The 12487-nt window shown below is 52.5% G+C and overlaps 3 protein-coding genes across 3 annotated transcripts; all 3 read right to left on the reverse strand.

The window, feature by feature from the left end:
• Positions 1-1549: 1549 nt before the first annotated feature.
• LOC112875828 (RNA-binding protein Musashi homolog 2-like) lies at positions 1550-4504 on the reverse strand. Its single transcript, XM_025939822.1, has 3 exons — positions 4125-4504; positions 1933-2616; positions 1550-1813 (listed from the first exon to the last, which is right to left on the reverse strand). The coding sequence occupies exons 1-3, from the start codon at positions 4368-4370 to the stop codon at positions 1811-1813; spliced, it is 933 nt and encodes a 310-aa protein (XP_025795607.1). The 5' UTR covers positions 4371-4504; the 3' UTR covers positions 1550-1810.
• Positions 4505-5645: 1141 nt separating this feature from the next.
• On the reverse strand, positions 5646-8677 carry LOC112875007 (S-adenosylmethionine synthase 1-like). The gene is made up of 2 exons (XM_025938664.1): positions 8524-8677; positions 5646-7119 (listed from the first exon to the last, which is right to left on the reverse strand). The coding sequence occupies exon 2, from the start codon at positions 7107-7109 to the stop codon at positions 5919-5921; it is 1191 nt and encodes a 396-aa protein (XP_025794449.1). The 5' UTR covers positions 7110-7119; positions 8524-8677; the 3' UTR covers positions 5646-5918.
• Positions 8678-10303: 1626 nt separating this feature from the next.
• LOC112876874 (ocs element-binding factor 1-like) lies at positions 10304-12342 on the reverse strand. Its single transcript, XM_025941054.1, has one exon. The coding sequence runs from the start codon at positions 11282-11284 to the stop codon at positions 10697-10699; it is 588 nt and encodes a 195-aa protein (XP_025796839.1). The 5' UTR covers positions 11285-12342; the 3' UTR covers positions 10304-10696.
• Between the last annotated feature and the right edge of the window lie 145 nt (positions 12343-12487).

Genomic DNA, 12487 nt, shown 5'->3' on the forward strand with positions numbered 1-12487 from the left:
AGGCGCGGAGGCAGCATCCTGACCGGCGAGCAGAGGCGCGCCTCAAATCAATCAGAAACTGCCGGGGGGCGGTCGCACCCCGCGTCCCCCGCGCGGCGCCGGCACTCGATAGCACGCCGTCGCGTCGGGCTCGGGTCCCGTCGCGTCGCCCGCCTGCCCCGGCCGGCCGGAGTCCGGACGCCCCGCCGCTCGGCTCCCTCCCCAGTCCCAGTCCCCACCAAACCGGCACTTCCATTCCATCCGCGTCACCCACGCGCCCGCGGCCGTCGCCCATCCATCACGTACGCCGCCCATCTCGTCTATCCCCCGTCGCGTCCTCTACCCCACCAACCTTCCGCACCATCAATTTCGGGGGCGTAATAAGAGCATGTGAAAGGAGACGATGCGCAGCGGCCCGATGACCACGAGAGGAGAGGCGACGACGACTGAATGAGAGACGAGACGAGACGGGACCCTTCGTCCCCTTCTGCAACTCTCTTCTTGTTCCTTGCGTGCATGCAGCTGGGCCGGGGGGAGACAAGGATTGACCGGAGGGGTCACAGGTCGGTCACTCTCTCTCTATCTCACTCAGCTCCAGCCTATAGACCTAGGTGGACTCGCCTAGCGCTCAACCATGGATCGCCTTGCTCTTGGCTCCCAGCCCCAGCATCTTTCGTGAGCTTCTGTGGGCCTTCACATGGCCGCCCGGTTCCGGGTACCACCACTGCTTGCTTGCTGCTTGACTTCCACTTCTGCCAGTATCTCGTCACGCGGTCACCTCGCTCACGGCTCCCTGCATTGCACGCCAAGCAAAGCGACGAGCAAATATGCTTTCAAAAAAGAAGAAGAGAGGAGCAAACAGGCCCGGCCACGGCCAGGACGACGACGAACACTAGAACAGGGCACAGCACCCAGCCCGGCCCCCGCTCTGCACGCCAAACAATACAGAGATTTGGGCCGAGCAAGAATTCCGGCCACCTGTCTCTCCAGATTAGGAGTGTGATTGGCATGGCAGGAATCCTACCAGGACAATTTTGGAGTTAACAGTATATTTGTCTCTCGCCACTGAATAAGATTGAAGATCGCTGCAGCTGCTCTTGTGCAGAGTTGCAGGAGCTGCAGGTTGAGCTTTAGCCCATATCACATCAAATATTTATTACTAATTACGTATATTAAATATACATTAATTATAAAACTAATTGCACATTAATTTATGAGATGAATCTATTATTAAGCCTAATTAGTTCATGATTGGATAATGTGGTGTTACAGTAAACATACGCTAATGATGCACTAATTAGACTTATTAGATTTGTCTCACAAAATAGCCTCTATCTATATAATTAGTTTTATAATTAATCTATATTTAATAATTAATTAGTAATCAAATAGTCGATACGGCATGCGTTAAAGTTTAGCACTGGATCCAAACACCGCTCGGTAGTGTCCAGCCGGCAGGACTGCAGAAACGGCATGTAATAGCCAGACTCGACAAGCAAGCAGCATCAGATTTGACCACAACCACCAAAAAAACCTTGCTCGGATCAGTGATGTTTCAGTACCAAACGAATAAGCAAACATGAATGTATTAATCCAAAGTAAACTGTCATGGCAACGGTAACAGAATTCGAGCATGGTGAATATGCGATAGGTGGCACAGAGGTTGATTTCCCCCCGTTTGCTTGGGCTCAATGTACATGGTGCGAACAAAGAATACGGGCAAGTAAAACGATTCACGGTGAGACGTCAGAGCTCCAGTCTTCACAGCTGCCTAGAGTTCCCGGACAAAATGTTGTGGTGAAGCGTCACCGGTGTTGTGACATTAGCATCCTTACTGCACACGAGGAGCAAAATCAACGAGTGTTGCCACGTGAGGGTACACAAGCCATATGCATGGAAAAGGATATGCATTAAACGGAAGGCTTAATCAGCAGTTGATCAAGGAGCAATTACCGGTAAGTTGGAATCTGGCTTCGCTGGATCTGATTTCAAGCCAGCGGAAGGCTGATTTCCCATCACTCCGCTATCACTTTGAAGTTTCAAATTGGCAGCATCATGTCCATATGAACTTCCATAATGTGCATACATCGTGGGAGGGGGCCGCATTACTATCATACCAGTATCATTTGAGGTGCCTATTTGATTCATCACGTACCCATAATTCATCATTCCAGGTGATGCGTAGAGGTATGGATATGGATATGGAACCAGATAAGGGCCATTGCAAGGGACAAATGGTCCGTTGTGGGGTGAGTACATTCCACCATAGTCATTAGCAGGGCTCCTGTGACCCCAGCCCCCACCGTCCATTGAACTTCTTGGTTTAGCATGAGTTGTTTCCACCTTTGTTCCCTTCAAGTGGTGAAACCGGTTCTCCAAAACCTTGTCCGCAGCTTCCTGGGAATCAAATGTCACAAATCCAAAGCCCCTTGCCTTTCTTGTTAGTTTATCATGACACACAACAGCATCAGTTATTGTCCCAAACTTCTCAAAGTAACCTGACAGGTCATCTCTGGTGATCCTGTCACCTAACCCACCCACAAAGATCTTCTTTGGATCAGCATCCCGTTTATATGAACTGCTCTGAGTCGGCGCGGATCGGGTTCCTTGTTTCTTCTCTGCTTTCTTCACATCAACCTATACATTACCAACATCAAACGCATGATAAAAAAAAACAGAAATGATATTTTGGGGGAACAAGAAACACAGTAGTGGATTTTGTCATGTTGGGACAGAAATTGTGCAGAAGCCACAGCATTCAAGGTTATCAGTAAATAAATGATAGGATTGTAACAAAAAAGAATGGAACTCGACTGATTAGATCAAAATAAGTTTTGCAATAGCCAAAAAACACCACATTGATGTTCTTCTCAGCTATATACTATTACCATTATTAAGCCATAAACTATGCAGGAATTCAGTACCACTGAGATTTCTTTGATTAAATGAATATGCAAGTCACACTGCAGAGAGAACAGCACAATAGATCTATAGTGGAGTAACCATCACAATTAACCATACTTCCTACAAAATGTATAAAGTCATCAACAATTATCTATTCTTTGAAAATCAGAATTGCAAAATTTGCTTCTTATGAGTTGAAAACATGTGATGCATTGCACATTCTCACTACATATACAATATATACAAGGAATGGAGGTAGAACTCTGTACAATAGAAAAGCTGCGGCGCTTTGCACTTCTGTCTTACAGATACCATATCAACAAGAATTCAAACCTTTGGACCAGTACAACCAAAAAAAAGGGTGAACCCAAACAAAAGGGTTTCACATACAGTTGGTCACCCTGCACTGGAGACAAGCATACAAGAACCAACGATTTGAGGAGAAGGAAACAATCCTCTTCCACTTGCATATTCTTCATGAAGGCTCGCTCTGGTTCTGAATGTACTACTCAAATAACCTAAGGGTGTGTTTGGCAACTGAATAGGAAGGGGCATGGGAATTAGTGGTGGGAGTTGACGGAGAGAATTCACTTGGGAGTTTGATTTGTAGTCCCAATTCTTTGTTTGGTTCGTGGAGGGAATTAAGGGAGGGAGTTGGAGAGGGAATTCATATCCTCTGTTTGGTATGTGGGTTTTGACGTGGGAAATCATATCATAAGTCATGATGAACGGTTAAGATCATTTGTTTTGTTTTCATCTTAAAGCAGAATTCCCTCACAATTCCCACCCCTCCCCATGGGAAGAGATCGGTGGGATTTGAGTCTCTAAACTCTCTTTTCCCATCCCAAATAAACTCCCCCTCCCATGAAACAAACAAGAGAATTTTAGTCTCATATTTCTGAACTCCCATTCCCTTACGCCAATTACCCCCAACCAAACGAGCCCCAAAGGCTTCAATTTTGACATCTAACCGAACAAAAGTTAGCACCCAATTTCACATAGACAGCCTTTTCTCTACACACACTGCAACCTACAGCAGTCAAAAGAACAATCTAATCCTGTATGCCAGGCGAATCATCATAATTTTCGGAAGCGAACTTACATTGATCCGACACTACCCTAGCATCTACTTAACCCACAAGCTCTATGTGCACGCAGTAATCAATACACCAAACATGGCCGCCCCAATGCCTTGCGGTCAATTTTTAAACGCAGACAACAACGGGAAAAAAAAGGCTCACCTTTCGGCCGAAGAAAGCATCGTGCGCTTCCGTCTCCCTCGCGTCGAGCGCCCTGAGCGCCGCCTCTTCATCCTGGAACTCGATGAAGCCGAAGCCGCGGCCCATGCCGTCCGGGTACTGCATCACCAGCGCTTCCACCACGTGCCCGTAGCGGGCGAAGTGGGCCCTCAGGCCCTCCTGAGTGACCCCGCACCGCGGCAGGCCGCCGACGAAGAGCTTCCGGGGCTCGTGCTCCGCCTGCTCCATCACGGCGAGGAGCGCGTCGACCGCTGCCGGCAAAGGAGGAGGGCGGTTTGTGAGGGGGAGGGAGGGGAGCGCGGTTCGGTTCCGAAACAGCGGCGCGCGTGGGCGAAAGGAGCGGAAGGCTGCTGCGCTAGGGTTGGTTGGGTTTGGGCTCGGGAGGTTTAAGTGGGCGAGCGGGGAGTGGACGCGGCCCGTGTTGGGGCGGGACTCCGCTTCTCTTTCTGGGCCCGTGTGGATTGGGTTGAGAAGAGCCCGACGTGAATCGTTGGGAATTCTGTTGGACTTGTGGACTGGGTCTCCGCGGAATCTGGAGAAGGGACTCTGTTGGTGGACCGGGTCTGAAGTCCATAAGCGCGACGACGACCCGTATTATTTTTCTTTTTTGAAACAGAAGACCCAGTATTTTTGCCGTCAGCAGCGCGGCGTACGTTGTCGACTAGACGTCTAGACCAGGTCGACCTGCAGTTTCAGCTTGTCGTACGTGTGGCATGCAGTGCCTGTTGGCCGAACGGCTGAACCAGAAAGCCGGTCCGGTTGCATCTCTAGCGATTTGGCATGTGATAAACAAAGTCCAGCAAAGTTGGTTTGGGTCATATCCAACACGAGTAGCCGCCCCCGCCGCCACTGCAGCCTGCAGGAGCAGCTTGATAAAATCTTCTGCAGATCATCATGCCCTGTCATCTCCTAGGTAGTCCCAATCAAAATCATCACAGATTCCTAGAGATTTTAGGCACAAGGTGACCTCGACGTGACTGCCAGAACTATCAGATCACATAGGCAGAAAACTAACAGGGTACATAATTTCAGCAGAGGTACAGAGGGTGTCGGCCAAAACATAACTTGGGAGTTAGGATTCAGATAGCTCAACCAAGAGAGAAGATTCAGAGTTTCAGGTAAGCTGTCACTGACATGCACAGCTCACCCGAGATGCACCTGCACAGTTGCACTCCTGGAGTAGTTAGTGTAATTGACCCCTGAACCTGGGAAGTATTCTGACCTGTTTGTGGCATTAAATCCTTTCTGGCTGCTCACCAACCACCACCCAATGCCAATAAGCAACAGGTGAGCAGCATCGATCCATAGGTCACCATACACATGAAAGGGACTCAATCCAGATGTTCAGTTAACAAAGCATGATGCAGCTTCAACCCACACTCTGCCATTGCAGCTTCACCAAACATACTACCAATAATAATGCAGCTAAACCAAACACTTGCACTGACCAATAAGCATCAATGGAGATCATCAGCACTATTCAAGAAATCACACTCCACAGCATGACGAGCTAACCAGAAAGCAGCAGGTTCCATTTCTTCTCAAAGTAACCTGTAGCTTCATTCTTTGGTTGACCATTACATAATAAGTAGTGAAAGAAGAAATAGCAGACAATAAATCCTCCTCTACGTAAATAACAAGACACAGTAATACCCTCACAAGTACCACTTATTAGGACAGTACAATACAAATGATAGCAAGGGGCAGATCAAGAATCACAACACAGAAGCCACATGATAAGCACAGCAGACCAAAAGCTTCTTCTGGAAGGGCGCCTTAGGCAGAAGGCTTCTCCCACTTGAGGGGCTTCACCACCTCCCAGGTGAAGTCAGAGTCGTCCCTTCCGAAGTGACCATAGGCTGCTGTCTTGAGGTAACGCCCGTTGCCGCCTTTCTTGAGGTCAAGATTGATGATGATCATGCCAGGCCTGAAGTCAAAGTTCTCCTTCACAATCTTGAGAATCTCCTTGTCAGGGATCATGCCAGTACCGTATGTGTCGACAAACACAGAGAGCGGCTCAGGCACACCAATGGCATAGGAGACCTGGACAATAGCGCGGCGAGCCAGGCCGTTAGCAACAATGCTCTTGGCAGCCTGCCTTGCAATGTAGGCTCCACTTCTGTCGACTTTGGTTGGGTCCTTGCCAGAGAAAGCGCCACCACCATGGGCTCCCCAGCCACCATAGGTGTCAATGATGATCTTCCGGCCAGTAAGACCAGCATCACCATGAGGTCCACCGATGACAAAGCGACCAGATGGGTTCAGGTGGAAGATGGTCTTCTCATCAAGGTACTGCTCAGGGATGACAGGCTTGATGACATGCTCCTTGAGGTCAGCAGCAATCTCATCATTGGTGACTGTCTCGTCATGCTGGGTAGAGATGAGGACAGTGTGGACGCGGATGGGGACCATGGCACCACCCTCGTTGCGGTATTCAACAGTCACCTGGGTCTTCCCATCAGGCCTGAGCCAGGGGCAGGTCCCGTTCTTGCGCACCTCAGTGAGACGAGCACCAAGCTTGGTGGCAAGGACATGGCTGAGGGGCATCAGCTCTGGGGTCTCATCAGTTGCATACCCGAACATGTGTCCCTGGTCACCAGCTCCAATCTCCTCAGGGCACTTTGTGAAGTGGCCATGCACACCCTGAGCAATATCAGGGGACTGCTGCTCAATGTTCACAAGCACCTTGCAGTGGTCCGCATCAAGCCCGACATCTGCAGACACGAAACCGATGTTGCGGCAGGTGTCCCTGACAATCTTCTCGTAGTCAACGTTGGCCTTGGTGGTGATCTCACCAAAAACCATGACCATGTTAGTCTTGGTGCAGGTCTCGCAAGCAACCTTGCTGTCAGGGTCCTCAGCAAGGCAAGCGTCAAGAATAGCATCTGAGACCTGGTCGCAGAGCTTGTCAGGGTGTCCCTCATTCACAGACTCCGAGGTGAAGAGGAATGTGTCAACTGCGGCCATCTTCTCTGATCTGCAGCAGACAATACAAATGCTTAGTTGCAGAGAGTATGGTAGACAAAATGGCTCAGGCAAAGTAAGAATTATCGTTATCAAAATAATTGCATGGTCGACAAAACCAAGATTGGTTTGCTCGTATATACAAGATTAATAACCAAACAATTTGTCCAGGTATATAGCACACTGGCAGGATAACCCTGATTCCAGGAAACACCTTACTCCTTTTAGGCAAAATTACTTTATCAGAATTTGTCTAATTGTCTCATTGAGTAAAAGACAATAGTAAAAAAGAAAAGTTAGGCTAATAAATAAAGCACAAAAAGGGCATCTTTGTATCCTGTGGTCAAGAAAACCTTCTATTTTGTTGGCACATAACAAGACCACACGCTGCAGGCTGAGAGACTCGTCATGCAAAGTCAACTAAATTCCTCCAATAAAAAGTTCAGCATTTCTGATCCCCCCGCACAAGAGTATGGTTCATATGCGTTACTAGTGGGGGCAAGGCACAAGGAATCTACCAAGTCTCAGACCGAATCAGCATAAGAATAACAAATTGTCCAATGAGATCCTAGGAACAAAATAATTACCAAAATATGCTTCCCCCCACCTACTGTAGGACCAAAAAAAAAGTAATACCTATGAAGAAACCTCATGGAACATGGTAATAGAAAGAAGCAGTAGCTCCAAATTTTTAACAGCATGCAGAAAGAAAACCTCTGAAATCCTAGAGCAGCATGTGCAGCTTGCCTAGCAAAAAGGGTTTAGAGCATGGTGTTTGTTCCTAGATCATCATAAGACAACTAAGTAAAATCAGCATAACTATCATTTCTGCAGCAACCTTTACAGTCTACAGTAAAAAGAACTCCGAAGCAGTTTCCGGCAAATTTTTAAGATTAAAGCATGCTGACTCGGAGGCATGAAACTTTCCCGAAATACGGATGGCATGAATTTTTCCTAAACACGGATGGGATTTCAAGGAGATCATTTGATCCAACCACGTGCTGAAACTTTCCTTTTCACGACAAGAACTCCATAAGCGACAAGCAGCAGTCACTACCGTTCCAAACAGGTGGGTAGGAACGAAACCCATCTCTCTAACAATCGGATTAGCACAAGAAAAAGAAAAACATTTCGCGGCACGGATAAAACCAGAAAAGGAAAACTATCATGGAAGCCGCAATATTGTGCGCTGGTGGCTGGAAATGCGCAAGGCGTGCGTAAACAAGCCTACCATCCGAGCCGAGCTTGGAAGCAACCAGGTGGACCATTGCCCCCTCTGCTCCTGGAACAAGATAGTACAAAACAAAACCCTACGGCGAGAGAGAGAGAGAGAGAGAGAGAGAGAGAGAGAGAGAGCATCGACCCTAACGTGGAGCAGATCGGCGGCGAGAGAGACGGGGCGGGCGGGGACGCTCACCTGCGGCGGCGGCGCAGGGTGGTCGAGCGGATCCGATCCGATCCAGCGGAGGGAGGAGGCGGGGGTGTGCGGGGATGATGATGAGATGGTAATGAGTTGGAATGCTCGTCTCAGATCCGACCCGGCCGCAGCGCACGCCGTGCTGGGCCTGGCGCCGGCCCATTTATATCCCCGGCGGCGGCGGGTGGGTTGGGTGGAGGACAGCGACCGCACCCACCAAACCCAGGCCGAGCCGAGGCGATTCAATCCGGTCGCATGGGGTCGCTGCGCCGTGGGCCCGGGTCCGGGGAGCCGCGTGGTCCGGTCCGCCCCCCGCTCACCAACCGCCTCTGTGGGCCCCAGCGCGGTGGTGGTGCTGGTGCGCTTCACGCACTCAACTTGCTGCTGCTGGGAGGCACGAGTTGGCACGACGGCACGAACACGGCCTGGCTAATGACGCATTGCCAAATTAATCACCACTCGCCTTGTAAACAAATCGAGCAGGAAGCATAACTGTCCTCAGTCATGATCAACCTGTTTTTTTAGGGGTAACAGGGGGGAGATGGTCCCCACCAAATATATTTCCCAGAGCTTCTTGCAAGCTCAACAAAATCAAAGGTTTCAGCAATTCTACAAAAAAAGGGGCTAGGTTTCGCAGATTGGAACAAAACGATCTGCACCAAGCCTCTGCAATTTTACCCTGATCAACCAGTAGAAAAACCAATCTTCATCTCTCGCTGCTCTCAGCAATTCATTTTTTTTTCTTTTTTTAGAGTTTTAGGGCCAGAGCCCCGTCTTACTAAGACAGCAGATGTTTCATACAGAGTTCTGCGACATCAGTTCCTAACCGACATCCAAACGAAACCAAGACGATTATTACAAGCCAAGCCACCAGCTACTTAGACATGACAGAACAGCAAAAGCAATTGACACAGAGAACACAACGGTCATCAGGCAACTAAGGTCTGCTCCATCTCCTTCAGCCGGGCGCTCCAGGATGTCATGTCCAGCGGTTCTCCATCTGGGTCACTGGAGCACGAGGAAGCACGGTTCCTCTTCACGTAGACCCAATTGTTAGTCTTGGTGGTCGGTCGTCTTCTTGACAGGTCTTTTTAAGTTGGAAATGAAAGCCAGGAGAGCTTCCTTGACACCCGGGGGACACGGAATTTGCCAATCCTGAGCCATCCACACTATCCTCCAAATTAGAATTCTCATGTCCTTCCACTCCACAATCTTTTTTTTTCCTTGCTTCTTCTACTCGGATGACGCCGCTGCCGGTGGAGACGAGGGTTCGAACCGAACCATGCCCATCCTTATCCGAGCGAGCGAGCGGTAAACCGCCTCCATGGCGAATTGGCGATACGCAATCAACTGCGATCGCAGCAGTAGCTTCTTTTCAGGATGTTTTTTTTTCTGAGGTGGGCCGTCGGTTTAGGCCCGCTCGCACAGGTCGTGTTGGGACGGGCTCACTCAGCGAAACTGCTCGCGAGTCGGCCCGCCAAATGATACGGCCCAGGCTTGCAGGCGACATCATCTCTGTTAGCGGCCTGCTGCTAGCCTGCTACGCGTGCGCGCCTTTGTGCGACACGCGAGCCCTACCGGGGGCACCGGCGAACGGTTGGTGTCGTCGTCCGGCCGTCGACGCACCGAGTACGCACCGAGGATCGTGGCGGGCGGGCCCCGCATCGCCGAGCTAGCTCTTATATGTGGCTCACGTTACCTGGCTCGCCAAAGGAGCTTTCCGCCCCTGTTCTTCGCACGCGGTGCTGTATAGTATCCGGCCATGCCCTCTAGTACAGTGCAAACGGCCGCATGCCAAGATCGACGAGCTGTCGGTCGAGCTCGAGTTTAAAACAAGAACCCCCGGCCCTGTACGTGACCGTTGGGTCAGTGGCTCGCCCAGTGAAATAATTTTTTGCACTTTAATTTACATCAAGATCCATGCATGCGCAGCACCTAATCATGCAATTGACACGTCAAACGGGACCCCCTTTAGTTGTACTTGTAGTAGTATAGCAGATAGCATGCAGCCTAGTACTAGCACTAGTGTATGTCCCGCCCCAGACCAGTTCATCATCACCACAACGCGTGCGCAAGTCCGTCCGTCCGTGCCAAAACTTCCGCCCGTGACCGAGAGAATCCGATGAGAGGCGGGAGGATCGGGGAGTCCGTGCTATATATGCCGGCGGTCCTCCTACGTCATGAGCGAGGTGAGCCCCAGGGGTGCGCCCGGCGCGACACCGGCGGCCTGCTGGTGCTGCTGCAGCGGCGGCGGCATCATCATCGGCGTGGGAAGGGCGTGCCCCGCGATGAACCGGCGCAGCGCGAGGAGCCTGCGCGCCTCGCGGAGGCGGCGCGCGAGCGCGTCGGCCTCGGCGCGGAGCCGCGCGTTCTGGCGGCACACCGCGAGGCCGTGCCGCGTCAGGGCCCGCAGCCGCTCCTCCAGCGCCTGCTTCTCGGCGCGGAGCCGCGCCGCCGTGCCGCGGAGCTCCTCCAGCCGCTGCTGCTTTCGCTCGCGCGACCGCCGCGCCGACAGCCGGTTGGACTCCTTGCGCCGCTGCCGCCGCTCCTCCTCCTCGTCCGCCACCTCGGCCTCCTCCTCCCGCGGCGGCGGCTCCGCCGCGGCCGTCCTCGACGCCATCACCTGGTCCAGGCTAGGGCACGAGTCGGGCCCCCACGGCGTGAACCCGCACGTGATAATGTCCATGCCCATGTCCCGCGCGCCGCAGCTGGACGACGCGGCAGCGAAGTCAAGGTCAAGGGCTTCCTGCACGGACAGCATCTCCTCGCTTTGCAGTTGCAGCCTTCCACCACTACGGAAAACCGCCGCAGAATTTCCAGAAAACTAAGGGGGGCGAGTAGAGAATCGGGGAAAAGGGAAGAACGATGAGGAAACGGCCGCTATTTATAGAGGCACAGGCCACCCCCTCGACCCTCCGGAGGCCTCAGACCTCGCGAGGTGGGCCCCGCCACCATTCCGGGCCCACCGTTACGTGGGGTGTCTTCCTTCCCGGGTGGCTGGTACCTTTCCTTTTTTTCCACTGACCCTCCGCTTTACTCGTGGCGACGAAAGGTTCAACCGCCCGCACGGTATATTCGCACCGGCGCCCCCAGCCATCCGACGGCGCAGGACGGTCTCAGAATCCGGAACCGACGGCGTCGATGGAGCGGCCGCGCCGGGCGCCCCGGTGCGGGCACGCCTTTCTTCCCCTGAGTGCCCGATCTGGTTGGTGCGACGTGAGGAGGACCCACGTACGCCGGGGCCGGGGCGCGCGGTGTAGCTTAGCCGCGAAGGAATGGTGCTCGATCGCCTCCGGCCTCCCGGCACGTCGAGGCGCACACGTGCCGGCTGCCCGTCTCCGGCGCCGCTGCGGCGGGCCCGACCGCCGGCGACCATACTACCCTAGACTGTCAGCTGGGGCCACCTGCATCCTGCGTGGCGGCTGGCCGGAGCTCGCGGCGCGCGGGCGCGCCACCTCGGCGCGCGCGGCACAGCGGCGGGGCGGCGTACGTGTGCGGATCCGTCGCGAGCTAGGCCACGCGGGCTTGCGCCACACATGCCAAATTCTCTCGCCGCGTGCGACGAGGACGCTGTGCGTGATCAGAGATGAGCCCCGAGCGCGACATGGCTACGCGTGTGCCGGAGCGGTCGGTACACGTATCTTAAAGCTGGCGCCACCCTTTGTCTAGTTCGACGGTGACCGATCGATGCGTACGTGCGGTGCGACTCTGCGTGGGTGGTGACTGGCCGTCCATGCATGCATCGGCGCCTCTCCAACACATGCTGCTACGACGACCTGCTAACTCATCGAGCAAGCATGGTCCATGAGAGCGAGCATGACTGCTTAGTGGAGTAGCCTAGCTAGTTTGATGATGATCTTATGATAAGCTGGCCGCTGGCGTGTGGGTTAACGGTAAATAAGCCAGTCGTGTCGATCGCCTCCGTTGCTGTCGGAGCTGTCTGGATCAGGCAGTAATTGGAGCG

This window comes from Panicum hallii, chromosome 9, assembly GCF_002211085.1.
Source record: "Panicum hallii strain FIL2 chromosome 9, PHallii_v3.1, whole genome shotgun sequence".
NCBI lineage: Eukaryota > Viridiplantae > Streptophyta > Magnoliopsida > Poales > Poaceae > Panicum > Panicum hallii.

Coding starts and splice junctions, on each gene's coding strand:
- LOC112875828 (XM_025939822.1), bottom strand. CDS start 4,370: ATGGAGCAGGCGGAGCACGAGCCCCGGAAGCTCTTCGTCGGCGGCCTG. Junction 2,617..4,124: donor ATGCTTTCTTCGGCCGAAAG/GTGAGCCTTTTT, acceptor GGTAATGTATAG/GTTGATGTGAAGAAAGCAGA.
- LOC112875007 (XM_025938664.1), bottom strand. CDS start 7,109: ATGGCCGCAGTTGACACATTCCTCTTCACCTCGGAGTCTGTGAATGAG.
- LOC112876874 (XM_025941054.1), bottom strand. CDS start 11,284: ATGCTGTCCGTGCAGGAAGCCCTTGACCTTGACTTCGCTGCCGCGTCG.